This window comes from Cydia strobilella, chromosome 21, assembly GCF_947568885.1.
Source record: "Cydia strobilella chromosome 21, ilCydStro3.1, whole genome shotgun sequence".
NCBI classification, from domain to species: domain Eukaryota; kingdom Metazoa; phylum Arthropoda; class Insecta; order Lepidoptera; family Tortricidae; genus Cydia; species Cydia strobilella.
Genome location: NC_086061.1, coordinates 6455549 through 6477654, shown reverse-complemented (window position 1 = coordinate 6477654; position 22106 = coordinate 6455549). Strand labels below are relative to the sequence as shown.

Sequence of the window (22106 nt, the reverse complement as noted above, 5' to 3'; positions counted from 1 at the left end):
TCTTGTTTTCCACAACTTATTCTTATATTTGCTTTTTTTTAAACACCACAAAATAAGACAGAACAAGAATTCGCTTTCTTGTCACTTTCGTTTGCCACCAGGGACATGTCATTCATAGGACGAAATAACATGATTTGTAATTACACAAGTATATGAATATATTTTGGTATAAAGTATTAACTTTATGAAATAAAACTATGAAAACGGATTATATCGTGTATATTGGATTTATAATACATCATCCTTTATACCAAAATATATTCATTTCTTTTTCCTTCAAGCAATAATGTACTTTACTGTATATGTCTAGTTTACGATGGTATGTCAAATATTCGAAATATAATTTTTCTTTTGCTGACGCGAAAAATGCCGACTGCTGTGTTTTCTGTGGATTATGGAGGGTAGAGGTAAGGAGAACACTCTCTATGTATGAATGTGTCCGTAAATTTTTTTTTGAATATTTGATAAAAACTCCGTCAATAACAGCTGAGTTAATTTCATGTCTTATACGAGTAGCAGTAATTGTACCATTTACTTTTTTCGAAAAACCATCAACTTTTGGGTTATTTAGACTCAGAATCACGAGTATGTACTATTGAATGAAACAAAGAAAAAAAAGTCCCCAGTTTTACATACAAGAATTTTGGGTGTTAGAAATAACCCAAAACTTGATGGATTTTCGAAAAAAGTAAATGGTACAGTAAGTGAAAATGCCCAGCTACTCAGGTCCAGCTGTATTCACTTTTGCAACTTTTCTCTCTACCCTTTATACTGTGGATTTACATAAAGGGGCGTTGATTAAACCCCACGGTAAGCTCAATAAGGCTTGTGTTGTGGGTACCTACTTAGACAAACATATATAAATATAAGTATAAATAGTATCAAATAAAAGCTCTCGAAGGCAATGAATTTAAGCAAACCTTAAGAAATTGGCTTCTTGCTCGGTGCTTCTTAGTACACAAGATTTTTTTAAATAACGTAGAGTAACAGTTTGTGTAAAATTGTAAATAATTGTTATCTTAATGGTTATGGTTATAACTACCATATATGAATGGCTGTTATTATATAATATTTGATAATATTAATAAGATGTTGTTAGTTATTAAGTTGTTGATAGTTATTAATTTTTTAAATGTAATTACATATTTTTAAGATGCCTTCGTGGATTTGCATGCTGTTGTACACAGCTGAAAAGGTGAAACAGACCACTGTTTACTTACATTAACACCTGTAAACGTTACCCTTTTTTTGCAAATAAAAATTATTGTATTGTATTGTATTGTATTGTATAAATCGTACAGCGACACAAAACAAAAAGTGAACATAAAATACATCAAGGCAGCTTATACAAAAAGTATGTCAAATCCAATATTCCAAAGTATGAATTTTGCCGAATATTGTTTATTCACGATTGTACTCAAGTCGTATATCACACGAAGACAGTGTAATGAAAATATACGTAAGCATTTTGAATAAATCATTGCTCTGTAATGTAATAAATATGTGATATTATGAATTTACGCTGTGGAGTTTTCCTTCGGTTGAAAATATCATTTTGCGCTCCCTATATTTAGTTGGTACTATAATGCTCTAGCTACTCAGGTATTTATGTAACTTTCGTATTCCTCACACAGCGTTTTTAACCCCCCGTGCTACAAATTAATATCTGACAAAAAGGCTCTTTATCATGGTAGAAAGGTAAACAAGACATTTTTTTACCATGCAGTTGTCAACAGCCAAATGATTGTGATGTCTGCTGCGTCATGAATGTGCCAGAGCCATCAGTCCTACTCGCGCTTTACTTTTTTTTATTTTTCCTTGCCCACCTGAATTTTTTTTATGCCTGTACTCACGTCAGGACTGATGTCGGTGAAATTGGCACTAGACACGAACTCCCGCAGAAATCCGTCCAGCTCCGTGCCCTCGATGTAGCCATTACCTGGAACACAGACACAAAAAACTTTAGTCGATTATATGTAAAAAATATTATACCAGACCAAATGTTTCAAATTTGAGGTATAAATGGATACCTAAGTACATATATAGTCAACCAACGATAAATACTTTTGACCCTAGATTTCGGACACTTGTACAAGGATTTCACTTTATAAGTTTAATTCCAAAATAAGCACTGTCCGTCACCCACAATTAAACTAAATATATGTTTACTTAAACTTGTTTGAACAAAACTATCGATCCATGATTACATTGATTATCTTTCATTAGGCAGACGCATTTAGAAGTCGTCACTAAACGATGACCTACTTTGAAACTATGAAGCCTGTTGTCAAAGATCAATAGACTTATTTTGAGGCTCAACAAATTGATGCTATTGGAAAGTTGTCTGTTAAAGGTAAGGTTCTGAAAATGTTTGTATTATAGCGTACCTATAAGGCCCCTCCAGACTATGTGCGCGAATCGCGGCGCGACTTCGCGGAGAGAACATGTCGCGACGTTGACGTATGACTCCATACTCGCAAACTTCACGGCTATTTCGCAGTTTGGTTCTCGTCAAGATGGCGGAAAAGCGTCAGCTGATCGAGTTTAACTGCTAGTTATTTATGGCATCATACGTGATTTAGCTATTTTTTCATTTTGTTTTGTAGTAAAACCGTAAAATATAGCCGCTTTATATAATATAATTATTATTTGTCTTGCCACATATGAGTCAAAATAGTGTGTAATGTGGAGTCTTGCCAGTTCGCGCTTCGCGCCTCCTTTGACGCGGGCTAGTAAACCGACAAAAAACGGCGAACTAGGCGCGAAGGCGTGAACAATCTGCGAAATCGACGCCACAGTTACGTTCGCGGCTTCGCGCCGTGATTCGCGCATGAGTGTGGAGGGCCCTATATAGTTACATATTAAAGAAACAGAAGTGCAACATACATGGCTTCGCTCGAAAACTAAATCAGGTTGTAAATATTTAAATAGGACTGTTAAATACATATATTTACTAAGTACTACTATAATCAAATCCTTCTCGAGCAGAAGAACTAACAAGAACAATAGGTAGTTGACCGAGAGAGAGCGAAGGTTTTCATTAAAAATGTCTGCGTCTGGCTGTCCGGATTTTCTCTACAGGACGCATTTCACAACCGATTCTCCTGAAATTTAGTAAGTTGTGTGTAGATTTTTGGTCTATTCCGTTTATGGAATTCTTTCAAAATGGTGAAACTAAGGGGGTTTGCAAGGTCTACCTACAGCTTACAAAGCAAATAGTTTAGAAGATTTGAAACAAGTAAGTAATATCATCAGGCGTCAAAAACAATCTGGTCTCCGCTGCGTGTGAAACTTCTGCAGTAGGTAGTCAAACAAAAAATGCTTGACTTTTTTCATTCGCTCTTCTGTGGAAAGTTAAAAACTGGACTCTAGTGTAATTCTTTTGGGTACAGTTAAGGCAGTTATTGTTTTCCCATGCATTACAGACATTACAATCATGTAGTAGTGTATTTAGAAGTTGGTCCCGTTATTAAATACCGCAACCTAGTTTGGGTTCTATTCGGAATGACCGGTTGGACATTAATCTATATCTGTATAGGTAAGGTAAGATATTTGTGAGTATCGGTAATAGATTAAGGTAAAGTTACTATATCCACATTCCACAAGTTCAATAAAAATAAATCTATATAAATAAATGCGTGTGTCCTGATTGACTGATTGATTCATCAACGCAGAGCCGAAATAACTACAAAAGCTAGAAAGTTGAAATTTGCACACTAGGTTGGATTTATAAAGTGTACAAGTGATAAGAAGCGATTTTGAAAAAAAAACAACCCCTTTAAAAAGGGCAAGAAGGTTTGTATGGGGAAGTTAGGAACTTGAAACTTTCGAGAAAAAGTATTATATTAAAATAGAAAAAAAACGAATTTCAGCGATTTTGGAAATTCATCCCCTAGGGGTTTAAAAGGGAAATGAAAGTTTCTATGGGGATCAAGGTTTATATTAAGTTAGGAACTTGGAACTTCGTAATAAGTCATTTACATGAAATACGAGAAAAGTATTTCCACCGTTTGTGAGAATTCATCCCCTAATAGGGTTAATAAGAGGTTGAAAGTTTGTAACGGGAAACGATTTGAGTAGGGACTTGAAATTAGTAGTAAGTAAAAATATTAAAAAGTATGAAAAATAATTTGTGCTTTTGAAAATTCAGCCCCGAATAGGGTTAAAAAGGGGTTGAAAGTGTTTTTCAGGAAATAAATACACGCGGACGAGGTCGTGGGCAACAGCTAGTGAATCTAGTGATTGTATATTATTGAATAGTACTTATACGACCAAATTATGGGTCAGTTATTATGTAAAGTGTATTGGAGTCATTCCGATGTGTTTTTGGGTAAGTATATTAATGGATTAAAAAATCATAAGTTATGTTAGTTTTGCTTTAAATGAGATGTCTTTACTTTTAATTAGATATACCTATTGAACACCGGATGTATAAAGAACTCGTCTAAAAGTTTTTCTTATGTCGAATGCAAAGCAACTCTGTCAAATTTCTTAAATTTTCTGACGTACTAAGATATACCTATAAATATATATTATTGTATTATTTTATTAGCAGGAGCAGACAGGTATGCACTTACATATGTACATGTTATATAAATGTAACAGAACTACCTAAGGTAGAACTTCCAGTCCAACTTACGTTAGTTTGGCCCAAGTTTCTCGCTCAACATGACGTAACTATGAAGTTCTACGTAGTTACAAGTAGTTTTATTTAAGTAGTGAAAATGCGGTTTCGCTGAGGTGTCCCGGAAAACTAGTTTTAATTAGGTAAACGCGTATTCACTGAAAACGGAGTTTCACGGCAGCATACACACATAAAAAAAATATCCCGACAAATTCAGAATCTACTTCGAACTTCAACAGAATTAAGAACCTCCTTTTAAATCCCGAAGTCGGTCATTAAATAAAATAAAAAACGAGACATGGAAATGCCGGGTAAGGCTTGGTTCACACTTACCTTCAATGCAATAAATAGGGAATATTACGCAAACCTCTGCGTAGGGGGTGCCACTAGCACCAACAGTAAACAAACCGCCAGGAAGCATCGATGTCATTTATTTGTAATAAATAATCTGTGAAAACATGTCAAAAAACTGTTTACGGCATAATATGTATAAGTTCTACGTAGTTATAAGTCTATCGTTTACGGTTTGTGCTAGTGCTGCACTCTGGTGGCAGAACATTGCAGTAATACTCCCTATTTGAAAACATGTTATAAAATAGCTCACTGAAATTTAGTTATTTTACTTCTCATGTTGGTGTTTAAGTCGCATGTGAGCGGCATAAAGTTACTTTTATGCTCAAGTGCATAAAGTAAAATAATATGTTACGATCCTTATTGACTTAGCAATAAAGTGCAAAATCTGCCATACAAACTGCGACTGGTGCATCCAGGTGCAGCTCTGCGCGGGCCCGAGAACTAATTTCTTTAATCTTGAATAAATACGGTAGAAATTAAATATTTGATATTTTCCTCGTAATTGAAGTGAAAAGCAGAGCATTTATAACTCAGGCATAAATCCTCATTTTATCCTCGATCTATATGGGCTACTTTCCCTAACAGCATTTATACGTCATAGTCAGCGACGTCATTATAACGCCATAATTACGTCATTATGACGTCGCTGACGTCACTTTGCTACCTAGGTTATGTCTTTATCGTATATCTAATTTACTATTGCCGAGTATGGAGAAGATTTTTTTGTTCTATCGAGCCAAATTTAACCTAGTGAGGTTTTAATTTAACCTTTAAATGCATGTTTTTTTCTTTTTGCCCGAAATTAATATATGTACCTGTGACGTAATTGTTTGCTGATAATGGGAAAAATGGCAAAAAATTATAACATCGATTTTTACAGCGAAATCATTGTTAGAAATTGCATAGGCGAAATCATAATTATTTATGTAAACATATCATTTTTAGTAAGAGACATATGAAAAAATCTTACTACCATTAGAAAGGTACACTATATGTATACTTAATCATAGGTATACCAATGATAAAGTTTATAAAAACGTCCACAATAACATACTAAAAATCATCCATTTCTGGATTTTTCCAAGTTTTACGACATTTAAACGAATGTAATTTAAAAAAATTAAAGTACTGCATAAATTGAAGTAAAAAATCGGAAAAAGGATTAGTTTTACTATTGAAATAATATATAGGAATTATGTATAAAATTAGAGGTTTTTGTTGTGAAGGCTGCACCTAAGGGTGAAATTTGCCCTTGCACATATTTAATCCAGTGTCCGTGTAAATTTTTTCATAGAATTTGCCTTTGTAAAAGCATGTTACATTTCAAAAAAAAACTACAAACTTGTGTTGCGTGTAGCCCCTCTTAACCAGCGTCAAAAGTCTTATACTAGTTTTCCTGATTTGCCTATTCGTCCTTTCTCGGTTACCTACAGATTGAAATCCCCCAGATCTGATAGTGTGAGAGATCAATATGTAAATCGTCTCTCAAGTTGTCCGTCAACAATGAATATTATTTTAGCGTTCCCCGCTGATTTAAAAGGGAAATGGTCAAAATTTTACTAGGCAATTTGCTTTACAAACTACTTGTAAAGTGTATTTTAACCGACTTCTAAAAAAAGGCAGTTTAACTCCCTACATTCTGAAATAAAACTATGAAAACGGATTATATCACGTATATTGAATTTATAATACATCCCGACGTTTCGAACCCTTTACAGCGTTCGTGGTCAACGGGTGACACCAAGCGATATAATCCGTTTTCATAGTTTTATTTCATGAGTAACTATCGCGGTAACCGAAGACAATATTCCCTGCATTCTATTAAATTTATAAATGTTAAAGGTTTGTACTTATGTTCAGTTTATTTTGCTGCTCAATTACGCAAAATCGGTTATCTAATTGTAATACAGATACAAAAAAGCCCTGATGGCCTAGCGGTAAGGGCGTGCGACTTTTTCAATCCGAAGGTCGCGGGTTCAAACCCCGGCTCGTAGGTACCAATGGGTTTTTCGGAACCTATGTACGAAATATCATTTGATATCTACTAGTCGCTTTTCAGAGAAGGAAAACATAGTGAGTAAACCGGACTAATCCCACAAGGCCTAGTTTCCCCTCTGGGTTGGAAGGCAGATGGCAGACACTTACGTAAAAAAAATTAATACCCACGCCAATTCTCGGGATTAGTTGCCAAGCGGACTCGAGGCTCTTATGAGCCGTGGCAAAAAGCTTGGATAACGCGAAGGAAGATGATGATGATGATGTGATACAGAATATCAAGGATTTAATTTCAGTACCATTTCGTACCTTGTCATAGTGACAATCAACATGAAAGTCGCTAGGGACCTCATACTATTGTCACATTAACAAGGTACGAAATGGTACTGAAATTAATTTCCTTATTGACCGTAGGTACAATTTTTAAGAAAATATTTTTTAAGAAAAAAAAACCGACTTCTATGGGGGATGCCGCTGAAAGCATTCTTAGATTCCAGACAATGAAATGAAAAAGACAGCATCTTTTGCCTAATTATGTAGAAAAGGAGGTAAACCGACCCACTTTTCTAGTAGCATTTCGTTTTTGTAAAGATCGCAGTTCTAACCTAACCTAACCTACTTTTCTGGTAGCATTTCGTTTCTGTAAGGGTCACAGCTCGAACCTAACCTAACCTACTTTTCTGATAGCAGTTCTGTTCTGTGAGAATCGCAGTTTAAAACCCACCCACCCACCTAACCCACTTTTCTAGTAGCATTTCCGGGTCCGGGTCTGGGTCCGGATCCGAGTCCGGGTACGGACGTGTCCGGCTGTCCGGGTCCAAGTTTGGGTCAGAGTTCGGTCCGGGTCCGGGTCTGAGTTGGGGTCCATGTTCAGACCCGGGTCCGGGTCCGAGTCCGGGTCCAAGTTTGGGTTTAGGTCCATAAGGAAGGAACAAATCGCCAAACGTGAACTATGTGTCATTGAATAGTTCCATTCTGATCATCATCAGCAGTTCCACTTCATCAAATGTCACTTTTTTAAATGTAAATGCTGGATTTGTTGATGAAAATACAAAAATCACTATATGTATGCCTTTCACATTTGAGGAGTTCCCTCGGTTCCTCGTGGGTCTCATCATCAGAACTCGAGCTTGACAAAAATATGTCTTAAAAACTTAAGTTGCTTAACAAACATAAAGAAGTGGACAAATCGCCAAACGTAAACTATGCGTCATTAAAGAGTTCCATTCTGATCATCATCAGCAGTTCCACTTCATCAAATGTCACTTTTTAAAATGCAAATGCTGGATTTGTTGATAAAAATACAAAAATCGCTATATGTATGCCTTTCACATTTAAGGAGTTCCCTCGATTCCTCATGGATCCCATCATCAGAACTCGAGCTTGACAAAAATGTTTCTTGAAAACCTAACTTGCTTAACAAACATAACGAAGAGGACAAATCGCCAAACGTGAACTATGCGTCATTGAAGAGTTCCGTTCTGATCATCATCAGCAGTTCCACTTCATCAAATGTCACTTTTTAAAATGGAAGTGCTGGATTTGTTTATAAAAATACAAAAATCACTATATGTATGCCTTTCATATTTGAGGAGTTCCCTCGATTCCTCATGGATCCGATCATCAGAACTCGAGCTTGACAAAAATGTTTCTTGAAACCTAACTTGCTTAACAAACATAACGAAGAGGACAAATCGCCAAACGTGAACTATGCGTCATTGAAGAGTTCCGTTCTGATCATCATCAGCAGTTCCACTTCATCAAATGTCACTTTTTTAAATGTAAGTGCTTGATTTGTTGATGAAAATACTAAAATCACTATATGTATGCCTTTAACATTTGAGGAGTTCCCTCGATTCCTCATGGAAGCCATCATCAGAACTGCTTTTTGACAAAAACGGGACCAATCTGTATGTATATACTTACAATCAAAAAAAGAATTTTCAAAATTGGTCCAGAAATGACGGAGTTATGGAGTAACAAACATTAAAAAAAAAAAAAAACCGAATTGAGAACCTCCTCCTTTGAAATCTTGAAGTCGGTTAAAAATGGTTTGTTTTGTGATCACTTGGATTGTCAAAGGTCAGACGTCAACTTTGGCAACCAGAGGTACCGCATAATGTACGGAATCGCACAGCGCTATCTGATTTAGGTACATCAGCTGTCAAAATTAAATAATCAATTGCTCTTAGACTTTACTCTTATCTTATACAATTTTAAAGAATCGTTGAAGGTATTATGGGAGGACGAGTTGAACGACCTCTACGCAAATGAAGTCGCGTGCGAAGATAAATAAATACACGGAAAGCCTTTTCTAAGCCGTAATAGAGACGAATCGAGCTCGTCCTTAGAGAATTTTTACATTGTCCGATGCGATATCGGATGTAGGATCCAACATCCGCATAGTCAGGACGCGGGAGCGCAACGGGCGCCGTCCTTAGCGGGTGCCTACACATACGCACACAAACAAATAATATCGGTCCGACAGCTGACGGGGGGCTCCGACATGGCTGAATTTATCGAAAGCGCCTTTCCGATATCGGATGTCGGAAGGCGCCTATAACAAAAACAGCTGCAGGAACTCTCCTGCAGCTGTTTTTGTACAGTAATGGCACTACCCATTGGCATTAAGTCCGCCGTTTTTGCGTTATTTATCGTTTTTTAGTAATTAGTAATAATGATTTATTAAATGCATAAATAAATACAGAGAAACACATATATCTTGCTTTTTAATTCCTTCCGATATCCGATATCGGATCGGACAATGTGAAAACGCTCTTAAACTCCTTAATATCAATTAAATAGGGTGAAATATGGCCGAGAAGGGCCCGATTTAATTGGAATTTACGAGGGCCTATTTAAATATTGATGAATTTGTACCTGTCAATGAAAATTGTCATCTAAGCTCCGTTCAGACTTATAGGTAAGTATCGTCAGAAGAGTTGAGGTGAACGATTACACACACAGCTACACAGAGTACTAATCGCAGAACAGAGTATGTATTTGATTTTTATATAATAAGATACTTAACATTGAATCTCAAGGCCTGGATAAGGGTATTTTTGAGTAGGCACTTGACATTGAACCCCGAGAATGCCGAGATCTTAAGAACCTTCAGTACCGATCCTCTTAGTCGTATTTTAAGATTTTTAAGCATCTCTCATTTTCGCTTTCGTCGTAAGGCCAAGAAACGTTTGAAAAAATATAATCCTACTTTGCATTTTTCGCACAAAACCGATTTTAAGAAAGTCAATTAAAAAGATAGGTACCTAATCTAAGTAGTTACATCGACTGACACCTCAATGATCAAAACCGGCTCAGTAGTTTTAGCGCTGTGTTAGAAGACACTATACAGACATACATACCTAATCATACGTTCAGTCAGCATCCATATATAGTATTTTTTGTTCTTATTTACTGACAATTTGGTTTGACCAACTATAATTACACGCATAGATATACCTTATGTCATTGTATGTGCCAAGTTACGTTACAATTCAACACGTAGTTTTAAAATGAGAACGAAACTCCGTTTGTATGGAAAGGTGAAGTTTGGCCGAACTTGCTTTATCAGTCTTCCATATTAGTGCAACAGTGACCGCTGCGTTTCTTTGGCTACGGATCGGATACGGATATGCATGCGGGCTACGCACCCTGGTTACAATAATGAACAAAATCGTTGAATATTTAAATGTGAAGTTAAAGGCGTTATAATTTTTTGTCATGAAATAAAAAAACTATCCTATTGGAGCGCCAGTCATCATGAAACGCGAATTATACTTACAGCATAACTTGGTGAAAACATGAAAAATTTAAATTATATTAATGCATTCACCCATCGCGGAACAATGATTTTGACACTTACACCGAGCGCTTGCGTGGTTTGTGGTACCTTTTGATTGAGAACGCCAGAACATGTGTATGTGTAAAAACTAAAGTTTTAAAAGACCTCTATAAAAATATTATAAAGTAAAGCCATGCTAACTCTGCAGCGATTTTGATAGCACAGACTGTACAATATTTTAAAAGTCAAACTTCTATGAAATTGTTATGTTTACAATAAATAACAGTAGCACAGTCTGTGCTATTAAAATCGCTGCCAAGTTAGCTTGGTCTGATTTTATTTAAATGCGAAAGTCGCCGCCGACGATCCTTTCCCTTAAGGATGGAATAGTTTTTATCAATCATCGTCATCCCATGCAGACGTCGTCGCGGCCGTCGCGGGAAGTTAGTAGTCATATACTCTGCTGCCTTCATAAGTAAGCCCAATAGCGGCAGGGCAGTTGTATGGTTCGCGGTTTAATAGTATCTGTCACAGTGTAATTCTACATGGAAAGACAGAATTTTTTACAAGCTTTTATTTCTTTTCACCTGTCCCGTTACTGTCCGGTCCTGTCGTCCTGTGCCTCTGTAATCAAATCTTGCAAGTTCAATTTGACCCATTTCCCGGTTTCCGATTGAGCTAAAATTTTACGTAGGTTATTTGTCGGGTGAGAATGTAATGTTATGGTACCATCAAGCAGATCTGATGATGGAGACAGGTGGTGGCCATAGGAACTATGTGATAAAACAACGCAACCTGATTGTGTTCAGATGTTTTTAAAATTGTCTCAATGAATATTAGTTGCCTGTGGAATGAAAAGTACAGTCAGCGATTAAAGCTTGTACCAAAAATTTATTTTTTGCCAAAACTTATTACAGTAAACGGTACCCACCGCTGACTGTACGTCCACTGCTAAAAATTTCAGGTTTGCCGTTGTCGGGTCCATAGTTACCCGTTATCAGAAATCTCTCAAGAAAATGTGTCTAAATATCCTTCAAAGTTCATGCTTTGTTTCCTTTTAATCCTTCTTTATCCCGATATAAAAGTTTTAAAACAACTTATCCAACTTGTAAAATTCATTGGTTTTTTAAACGGTATTAACGCAGGTTAAGGTTGGGTTTTCAATGTTTTTCGTAATATTTAAGCTGAGTGTTGAAATGTCCTGTGTAAACTTTATGGTAGGATATAAAATGAACGTTGTTTAAAAGCTTTTAGGTTGCTTTTTGCGCTATAATGAAATGGTTCATAAGTTGTTTATGCATTATTTATGAAACGAAGTTTTGTCGGTTGATTGACTAAGATTAATCAAAAAAGTTAGACGAGGGTCTTGAAACAAATGATGAAGGATGGACGCGAATGAAGAGTCAGACTTGTTTCAAGTTTTTTAGTATTTCAGGGGCAAAAATATATTTGTTACAGAACTAGTCAACTTTCCCTCTATGCCTAAAAATAAATTTTAATACAAATCTGTTGAAGTAGAATGTATAAGTGTTATAGCAACGCTACTATTTTTCGTAGAAAATAGGTTATAATTTCGACAACACTATATAGGTATATGACACAGTTTCAAAAGTAAAACATTGTTGAAAAATTTAAGTAAGTAAAAAAATATGGAGAACCATTTAATGAATAGGTATTTCATAAATAAATTACAAATCGATAACGTTGTAAATTACTAGCTTCTGTCCGCGACTTCGTCTGCGTAATAAAAACTATCCTATAATTATTCTATTTATTATACATATATGTATTGACATATATTAATATATTCATAATATTATATAGTAGGGATTTATAACGTTGAGGTAACAAAGACGAGAGACAAGTCTATCATTCCCGTCTACCATTCCTATCATCCCGGTAAGGGCATTTATTTGTGTGATGTTGTTTTGGTGTTCTATGATCTTCTATGTATTTAAGTATTTATTATATTACAAGCTTTTGCCCGCGACTTCGTCTGCGTGGACTTCATAAGCGCAGCTAGAGTAAGAATAGTGCCTGGATAAAGTCTAACGGCAATTATTCAATTTGAGCATATGCTTAATTGCTCACACAAATTATGTTTTAATGTTTATTTGGGCACAAACGGTACATGTTTCTTATAACTAGTGTCTTATGCATAATTCATAAACGAAGACAGTTGCCACCACTTAATTAAATAGCTCATTAAAGAAAAACAGAATACGGGATAACCAAACTTAAAAATTAACAACAAGGGTCGAATTAGGACAGGGGCTTAATTAATGAAGATAAAACTATTTTTATACATTAAATTTGCAATTAAGTGTAAAGTTACAGTGTATTTATTTCGTTTGTTTATTTAAAACCAAAAGTACTTGACGTTTAAATTTAGTCAAGGAGTCATTAAATATATAAATTTTTGAGAAAATATTATTGTTAAATCTGCAAGCTCTTATCAGAAAGGAGTTTGATTTGTATTTCTTTTTAGTAAAGGGAATATGAAATAATTTATTGCTACGTCGTGTGTTCAAACGGGGAGTTTTAAAGCTAAGTCTACTTAACAAATAAGGGGAGTCAATTAAATTTCTTAATACTTTATACAAAAATATTTGATCTTTTAATGTGCGCCGGCTTTCGAGCGACACCAGTTTATCCAGGTTAAGCGGTTGAGTTGATCCAAGGTTTTTATATTTTAAATGTTTGATAAGCTTCTTTTGAATTCTTTCAATACTATGAATATAACATTTATAGTTAGGGTATCTGAGAAATCTGTTCAGCGGTTTAAGCGTGAAGAGGACCCAGACAGACAGATAGACAGACAGACACACTTTCACATTTATAATATTAGTATGGATAGTATGGATATATCGTCTGAGTACCCACAATACAAGCCTTCTTGAGCTTAGTGTGGGACTTAGTCAATCTGTGTAAGAATATCCTATAATATTTATTTTAGAATAGAATAGAATAGAATAGTTTATTTGTGCAAAAAAGTGTGTGTTTTGTTTATTTATTTATTAAAAAGAATATTCTCGAGACGGCTTCCGGTTTAACATCAAAATGGCGATGTTAAACCGGAAATCCTCCAAATACCTAACTTAAGAAAGTAGGTATCTCAATATGTTTTGATAGTGATTTGACACTGTTGTACTGATTGCTGCCCGCAAAAGTGAATTATAAAGTTAGAAGTTAGAATATAGAAATCCTTTTTCCCCTCACTAGCTCGGAAAGTTGTCTTTTATCCTTCAATACAAGCGGGGAAAAACGCGTTTTATCCACTAGTGGGGAAAGTAATTTGACCTTGGATGGAGCGTGTTTAAGTAGCTTGACAGATAACAAAACGTAAATCGTTTATGATAGTGATTCGTTCGATATTAATTATCATTAAATAAATGGTTTGAGAATCTAATGAAAAATACCAAATTTAGCTTTATTTAATGATTTTAAGTCATAAACCTTAAAATTCCATAATAAACGTTTGTTTTTTTATAATGACGTTAAATATAATTCTGAACGCACAAGTTGAGTCGATGCAATTACAAAACGCATCGTTGACATTTCATACGTCAGAAATGTCAACATTGTCAACAATTTTTTTACTAAAAAACTTTTCTCACCGACTCGCGTAAAAATACACAACTTCCAGAGTTTTCTGTTATAATATCGTAAAGAAATGAGTGATTCCAGTGATGAAGATGATCTAACGCCTGTGGATGTTGCATTTTCCTCGCTATAGTGAGGTGAAAAGTTATGTGTTATACACGGGCGCTAATGTATTTTACTTCTCGTGTGTTGAAACACTCGCTACGCTCAGGATTCTATTTTAGAACCACTCGCTTTGCTCGTGGTTCACCTATAGAATCCTTTCGCTTGCTCGTGTTTCAATTCTACACTCGCGGGTAAAATACAACTTTGCACCCTTGTATAACAAATAACTATTTTCCCCTCACTAGCTCGGAAAGTTGTCGTTTATCCTTCAATACAAGCGGGGAAAAACGCGTTTTATCCACTAGTGGGGAAAGTAATTTGACCTTGGATGGAGCGTGTTTAAGTAGCTTGACAGATAACAAAACGTAAAACGCTCATGATAATGGTTCGTTAGATATTAATTATCATTAAATAAATGGTTTGAGAATCTAATAAAAAATACCAAATTTAGCTTTATTTAATGATTTTAAGTCATAAACCTTAAAATTCCATAAGAAACGTTTGTTTTTTTATAATGATGTTAAATATAATTCTGAACGCACAAGTTGAGTCGATGCAATTTCAAAACGCATCGTTGACATTTCATACATCAGAAATGTCAATTTTTTTTTAACTTAAAACCTTTTCTCACCGACTCGCGTAAAATACACAACTTCCAGAGTTTTCTGTTATAATATCGTAAAGAAATAGGTGATTACAGTGATGAAGATGATCTAACGCCTGTGGATGTTGCACTTTCCTCGCTATAGTGAGGTGAAAAGTTTTGTGTTACACACGGGCGCAAATGTATTTTACTTCTCGTGTGTTAAAACACTCGCTACGCTCAGGATTCTATTTTAGAACCACTCGCTTCGCTCGTGGTTCACCTATAGAATCCTATCTCTTGCTCGTGTTTCAATTTTACACTCGCGGGTAAAATACAACTTTGCACCCTTGTATAACAAATAACTATTATAGGTCTCTTTTATTTCTCGGCCTTTTTTAGTGGGTAATATTTTTTTTATCCTCATTAGCTGTCTTATGTTATGAGTGAGACTTAAGTGAGTGTTACAACTCATAACTATTGTAAGAAGTAGGTGTCTCAACTATTACAAGTTTCAGTGTACCCTCAGCGCTCCAGAGGTGCATGAGCATAACTGTATTTGGAGTCCCTTTGTAACTCGGCACGACAGTGATGTCATCAATTAGGGCTCTGCCGGGCCTAAAAGCAGTTAGCGACATAGCATTACGTAGTGTTACTTCGGACGTAGTACTATAGATACGTAGAGTACATGCACTAGTGGTATTTAACTTAAATTGTTCGAGCGCGTTTACGAAAACACGTAAAGCTAGGTAATTAGAAGAGAACCAAAGATATGCCGCGCCGCGCGAAACTTACGACCGAAGAAATAGCTACAGCGCGGGTTTTTCGGAATTTGTCTCGTCAGGGCTCTCGGTCATATTGCTAGCTATTTTATACTAAAATTATACTACTCTGATATGAAATATATGTTTCATAACCGTTTCATAACAAGAAAGTGCTATCTGAATAGGTAGACTCTATTTTCTTATATTAGACAACTTCAAGCGGTGGTGGCCGCGTAGATCTGACGTCCGACTTTCAATCCGGAGGTCGCGGGTTCAAATTTCAAATCTTGGGTCGTAGTACCAATGAATTTTTCGAAACTTATGTAGGGAATCAAAAAATCAAAAAAAATCAAAATATTTTTATTCGGTAGCTTAAAAAACACAAATTACAATATCTGCGCTGGTGCCTCTTTTTAAGTGAGAAAACACTTGTGCTAAGAGAGCACCGCTCTTCCATGCGGTTAGTTAACAGTTATCTTAGAAGTATATTAAAGTATATTTAACTACATTTTTTTTTTACATTAACAAAACAACTAAACATGATTTCAATGTAATTATACTACTATAGGGTACTTAATATAGAAGAGATGTGTGTGTGTGTGTGTGTGTGTGTGTGTGTGTGTGTGTGTGTGTGTGTGTGTGTGTGTGTGTGTGTGTGTGTGTGTGTGCGTGTGTGTGTGTGTGTATGTGTGTGTGTGTGTGTGTGTGTGTGTGTGTGTTTGTGTGTGTGTGTGTTTGTGTGTTTGTTTGTTTGGGTCTGTACTAATGTTCGCTATACTTATTTTGAATTAAGTTTTCTATGTCGTTGTAGCTTTTAGTTTGTAACCATTTAGTTAACCTACTTTTACACTCGTATGTAGTGCAGGAATAAATGTCAATGTGTTTGTTTATTTGATTATATAGACTGCAAGATTGTGCCTGTTGCTGTCTTCTGGCAAATGCAGTTTTCACTGTATGGGTTTTAATTACATTAGTCTTTTTCCTACGTGTGCATGTATTGTCTTTTTTGTATGTGGTTCGCTTGTGTGTTTTTAGAATAAGATTTAGAATATACAATTTTCTTACAGATAACAGATTGCAGAGTAAATAGAGGTCGTTAGTAGGGAATCTGAATGGCTTTTGGTGCATGACTTTTAGCAATGCTCTTTGAGCTCTCTCAAGCTCAAGAAACTTAGTCTTTGTGGCACCACCCCATACAGAGATACAATATGTGATGACGGATTGAGCCAGCGATACGTAAACTTGATTTAGCACAGTTTTTGTTACTACATGCCTAAGATTTTTGAAAGTCCAGGTCAGTTTGCGGATCCTATTCATTATGTTCTCAGCATGAAGATGCCATGTGAGGCGCTGGTCAATTGTAACTCCAAGGTATTTTGTGTATTCCACTTTGCAAATAGATGGCAGGAGCAGATGGCCAGTGAGTTGCCGCAATTATGTATCCTAATTAAGAATTCTTTCTCTGGCTGTGAACGGTTACAGTTGGCGAAGCAAATAAAGTTGGTTTTGATGGTGTTAAGGGTGAGCAAGTGTCTCTGCAACCAGCTAGCGATTTTTGTGAGGCCAAGTTCTGCAGAGAGGCGGACCTCCTCCCACGTGTCTCCTGAGAATACCACAGCTGTGTCATCTGCATAAGTAAATATAGTTCCCGCCTCAATAGACATGTTGCATAGTTCATTTATATAAACTAGGAACAGCGTAGGGCCTAGAACACTACCTTGTGGTACTCCGTAGGATATGGGGCGTTCATTCCGAAAAGCTAGTGGTAAATATCATTTCATATTTATCATTTCAGCTTTTCGGTGAAGGAAAACATCGTGAGGAAACCTGCGAAGAAATCAAAGGTCTATGTGAAGTCCTCAACCCGCATTGGGCTAGCGTGGGGACTATAGTCCTATCCCTCTCGCGCTTGAGAGGAGGCATGTGCCCAGCTGGGACGTAAGTGTATAGGCTGAAATATTATTATTATATTATATTAGATAATTTCATAAAAACTCTTCATAAGCAATTACCATGTCAGGCCAATTCGAACAATGTGATACGTCATTTACTAGTTCTAGAAACGATATGGATTAGATATGTCAGTGTCCAAAGTAAAGTCAGTGGCCAAACAAAAACGTCATTTTTGACATTTCATTTTCATTTCATTTATTTATTTCTATAACAATATGATATTGTGTTAGAAAAATCTTACAAACTATGTATTAGCACATAAATATAAGCGGGACATGTCAAGAAATAAAATTCCAAAAATACAATTCAAACAAAAAACAAAAAAAGTACAGATGAAGTACGTAATAAAAATGTCATCATTCATGTGTAAAAGTTACATAAGATAATTTTGTAAAAACAGTTTAATTTGCAAATATCTCGTCGATGCTGTAAAACCTGACACCGACATATCTAATCCATATCGTTTCTAGAACTAGTAAATGACGTATCTTATTGTTCGAATTGGCCGGTAGTCGTATTAGGTACCTACGTGAGGCACAATCAATACATTAATAGTTATTTACGATACAAGTGCGAAAAAGAGGAAATTCGAAACGAGTGGCGATAAATTAAAACACGACCGCAGGGTGTTTTAAATCGACACGAGTTGCGAATTACCTATTCGCACGTGTATCGTACAACGTTTTACAGTACATATGGCCCTTTAAACTTTCGACACATGCACGAAAAGTGCTCTTTACGCACTAGTGCGAGAAAGTAGCAACATATGTACTGTAAATTATATTAATGCATGCTTTCTCTTTTTTCTTTTCTACTAACAATAGAATATAAGTCACAAATGTAAACATTTAATTAAGTAAGAGTTGAGCGCGGCGCGCCAACAAACTCGTTACTCCAGTTTGGCGTTTATATGTAACTGTGTAATTGTTTTATATGAATAAATGAATGAATTAATTAATTAATCAGCAACTTAAAATCTTCATTTATTTTACTAAAAATACTACAGAACAGTTCTATTTTTAGTTGAAGGCACTGCCCTGTTGAGTTTTTAAACCTAAGACCATCCCATTGTCAGCATACACTTGACACAATTTTGTTGTTACAAGTTGCATCATCTTTGCACCTAAAGCACAGACTACCTTTGTGATCTAAAGTGACCTAAGGCACCTAAATCTTATTTTATGTCCTAGAAACTAAAACGACAGTCCCATTGTCCTAATTTGTCCGACCGATCTGTCATATTTTAATGTCAAAAGCCGGATGATTTGGATTTGATTTGGTAGTAAATTAATTTAAATATTTGATTATGATCGTTAACTGGCTTCTGCCTGGCGACTGTCTGCGTGGAATGATGACGTTGATTGATAAAACTCTTTTCCCTGACTTCAAACTATCTCCTTAGCAAATTTCATCCAAATCGGTTCAGCGGTTTAAGCGTGCGGGCATAGCTAGTATATTTAATATTCCATAACGAGTCTAGTCTAAACTAGGCGGCCTCAAGTGTATACACTGAAAACATCTCAGTTGGCTCTGTAAGCACTAGACTTAAGTGTTTGCTATTCTCTGCCCATACAGAGCGACTTTACCAACTCTCAGCCATTCTTTGTAAGGTGAATGTATCGGTCAATCAAAGTGAACAATCTTTGCGAAGAAAATGCCTGTGTCATACTTTCCAGTTGATCAATCGATGTTATTGGAGCATTCCCGAAAAGTGTCGGGTGCGTAACGCTTTTATTAACCCCCGGTGCAAAAAGAGGGGTGTTATACGTTTGACGCCAATGTCTGTCTGTGTGCCCGTCTGTGGCATCGTAGCTCTTAAATGGATGGATTCGATGCGGTTTTTTTACGTGAAAGCGAGTTAGTTTCCTTGTGAAGAGTATCAGGTCCAAAATGGTGTAAGGCAGTTTTGGCATTAAATGTTCAAAAATTTTATGATTAGCGTAGGGTTTTTAAATTTTAAATTTAATTAGAATTAGATGTGGCTGACTATGCTGATATTGGTTTAACTATGTCTTTCCCGAAAAACTTGTAACACTGCTCCGCTAAGCTAAGAATCCGACATTTGCCATGATAACGTTTGGTAACTTATTAGCTTAAATTTCATAGGTATACCTAATTTAGGTTTCTGCAGGTTATTAAACTTGTTAAGGCAGCTGCCATACGCATCACGTCCCCGAAAAAGTAGACCGTTTGTGGCCGGTGTAAAAACTAGCTCCTTTATAAAAGGGGGATTCTTTTATAAACTAGCCAATTTTCATTAGGATTTCAAGAGCTTACCTGTTTTGGTAGCAAATAACTCACTGTATCGAGTTTTATCGAATTTAAACTGTTGTGAGACATAAACTCACTGTATAATGCTTATGCTGTACCTGAGATTATTATATCTGTTAATTCTGTTATAATATTATTAGTATTTCACTTTGCATTGAAGATAATATATAAGGGTTCTTTATCAATGTCAGCACAAATGCTCTGCGGAGGACATCAAGTGTCTGCAGGGTCCTAACTCACTCTCTGAGTTACCTACCTATATACCAGTTTGTGTATCGGCACATACGAGCAGGCCAATTCAAACGTACACTGACATAATCGGAATGATAATTAAATCAATTTATTTAGGTCGTTCTGTATCGTCTGTTCTGTTTGTCGTGTGTTGTGTTCTGTATGTGTGTGTGTGTATGAGGAATGTTATGAAAGTGAAGGAAGCGAAAGAGGTATGTCAGTATCTTAGCAAGTGGAAATGTGATTATACGTGTATCATTCACGCAAAAAAGGCACCAGTCGTCGAGTTGCGGAAAATCGCCCGAACTACAATACAATATGTATGTATGTTCTGTATCGTGCGTCTCGCCCCCGTTAATACGTGTACGGATAAGTACGAGCGAAATGCACGATAACTGAATGATATCAGGGGGCCTAGCCAAGTTTACAATCGTTCGCAAAGAAACGAAACGAAACTTTATCTGTCTCTATCGCACTAATATGGATGATAGAGAGACAATAGCTTTTCGTTTCGTTTTCTGCAAACGATTGTCATTTTGGCTAGGCCCCCAGTTAGATGTCATTCTAATATCAGTGTACAATTGGTGGACGCGCCTCATGGCATTTTCTACCAGTCAACCAGAGGGTCAAACAGAAAAATGTCAGGGTGGGTGCAATGAAATCATTTTAAAACATTACATATTTATGCTTGACTGTAAATAAGGAGATATACAATAATAAATATGATAAACAATTACAAGAATAGGAAAATATTCATGCACACCCTAATATTATATTATTAGATCTTACCGGGGTTTAAACCCATGGTCCAAGAACCGCCATCTTAGCAGGCTAAAGTTACAGCGATCGTCAAATTTTCAATCAACATTGTCAATTCATTTTAAACCTTTTACTAAACTATCTAAAGTTAGTTTTCCAACTCACCGTCCCGATCGTAGTGACTCCACACTTCCATGAATTGATTCGCGGACAGTTTCTTCAACTCCCTAGAATCCGGATCCCTAAATTGTCTCATAAAATTATTGGCCCGTTCCAAATTAAGCCTTTTGGCAGACGATGGCGAATCAAAGCTCATTTTTAAAAAGTTATTTCAAATATGCAATGGTAAGATCTAGTTTCGTAAATGGAATATGAAAATAATTATATTTTTAAACAGTTTGGCGTTTTATTGTCAATGAAGGTATTTTGTTTGTAAATAGATATTTTTGTGATATATTGAAGGTAGTCCTGTTTTTATGTAGGATTTAGGTCTTCACGGCATCTGTAACAAAAGAAAAAAACATTGTTAATTTCGTAAATATTTATTATGCGTATTTTATTGTAAAAAACCCTTTCTCTTACCCTATTTTCACAGAGAAAAAAAAAACTATGTCAAGGTCTTAGTGATTCCGTGATCGTGTTATCTGTTTATTCATAAGAATCATAAGCCACCGACTACCAAAATTCATAATTCTGGATCCAAAAAAATATTCTGCCAATATTGCTGAAGGGCTCTTTATCACAACAATCGTTTTAATATATATTTAATATGTCTGTGTCTCACGGAAGTTGTTAAAATTAACCTACATTTGAAAAACTTGTACATACAGTAAAGTATCAAAGGTGTTAAGGTTTGCAAAGTTAGAGTTGGCGGCGGGACCTGCACCTGCACTTACGAGTATCCTTAACCCTGTCAACAATTAAATTATATATCTATATGTTTGTCATGCATATATTCAGTAAATCGGAATTTATTTGCAAGCGTCCATAACGTGACCTCCTTGCAATAGTCGAGCCGTATGCTAGTTAGTTAGTTAGTTAGTTTTGCTGGGCATTTTCCGCAACTCGACATCCAATGTG

General features: G+C 35.9%; 1 protein-coding gene and 1 long non-coding RNA gene across 2 annotated transcripts in view; both read right to left on the bottom strand.

Annotated features, from left to right (window-relative positions):
* Window positions 1-22106, bottom strand: part of LOC134751092 (uncharacterized) — a 196214-nt gene that overhangs the window by 41827 nt on the left and 132281 nt on the right. The gene's annotated exons all lie outside the window — the stretch shown is intronic.
* The window catches only part of LOC134750930 (calbindin-32), a 61619-nt gene that overhangs the window by 35706 nt on the left and 3807 nt on the right, over window positions 1-22106 (bottom strand). Inside the window, exons 2-3 of the mRNA XM_063686182.1 lie at window positions 21192-21528; window positions 1854-1939 (exon numbers count right to left, since the gene is read on the bottom strand). Coding sequence (XP_063542252.1) covers window positions 1854-1939; window positions 21192-21342 — 237 coding nt within the window. The 5' untranslated portion in view covers window positions 21343-21528. The remainder of the gene's footprint in view (window positions 1-1853; window positions 1940-21191; window positions 21529-22106) is intronic.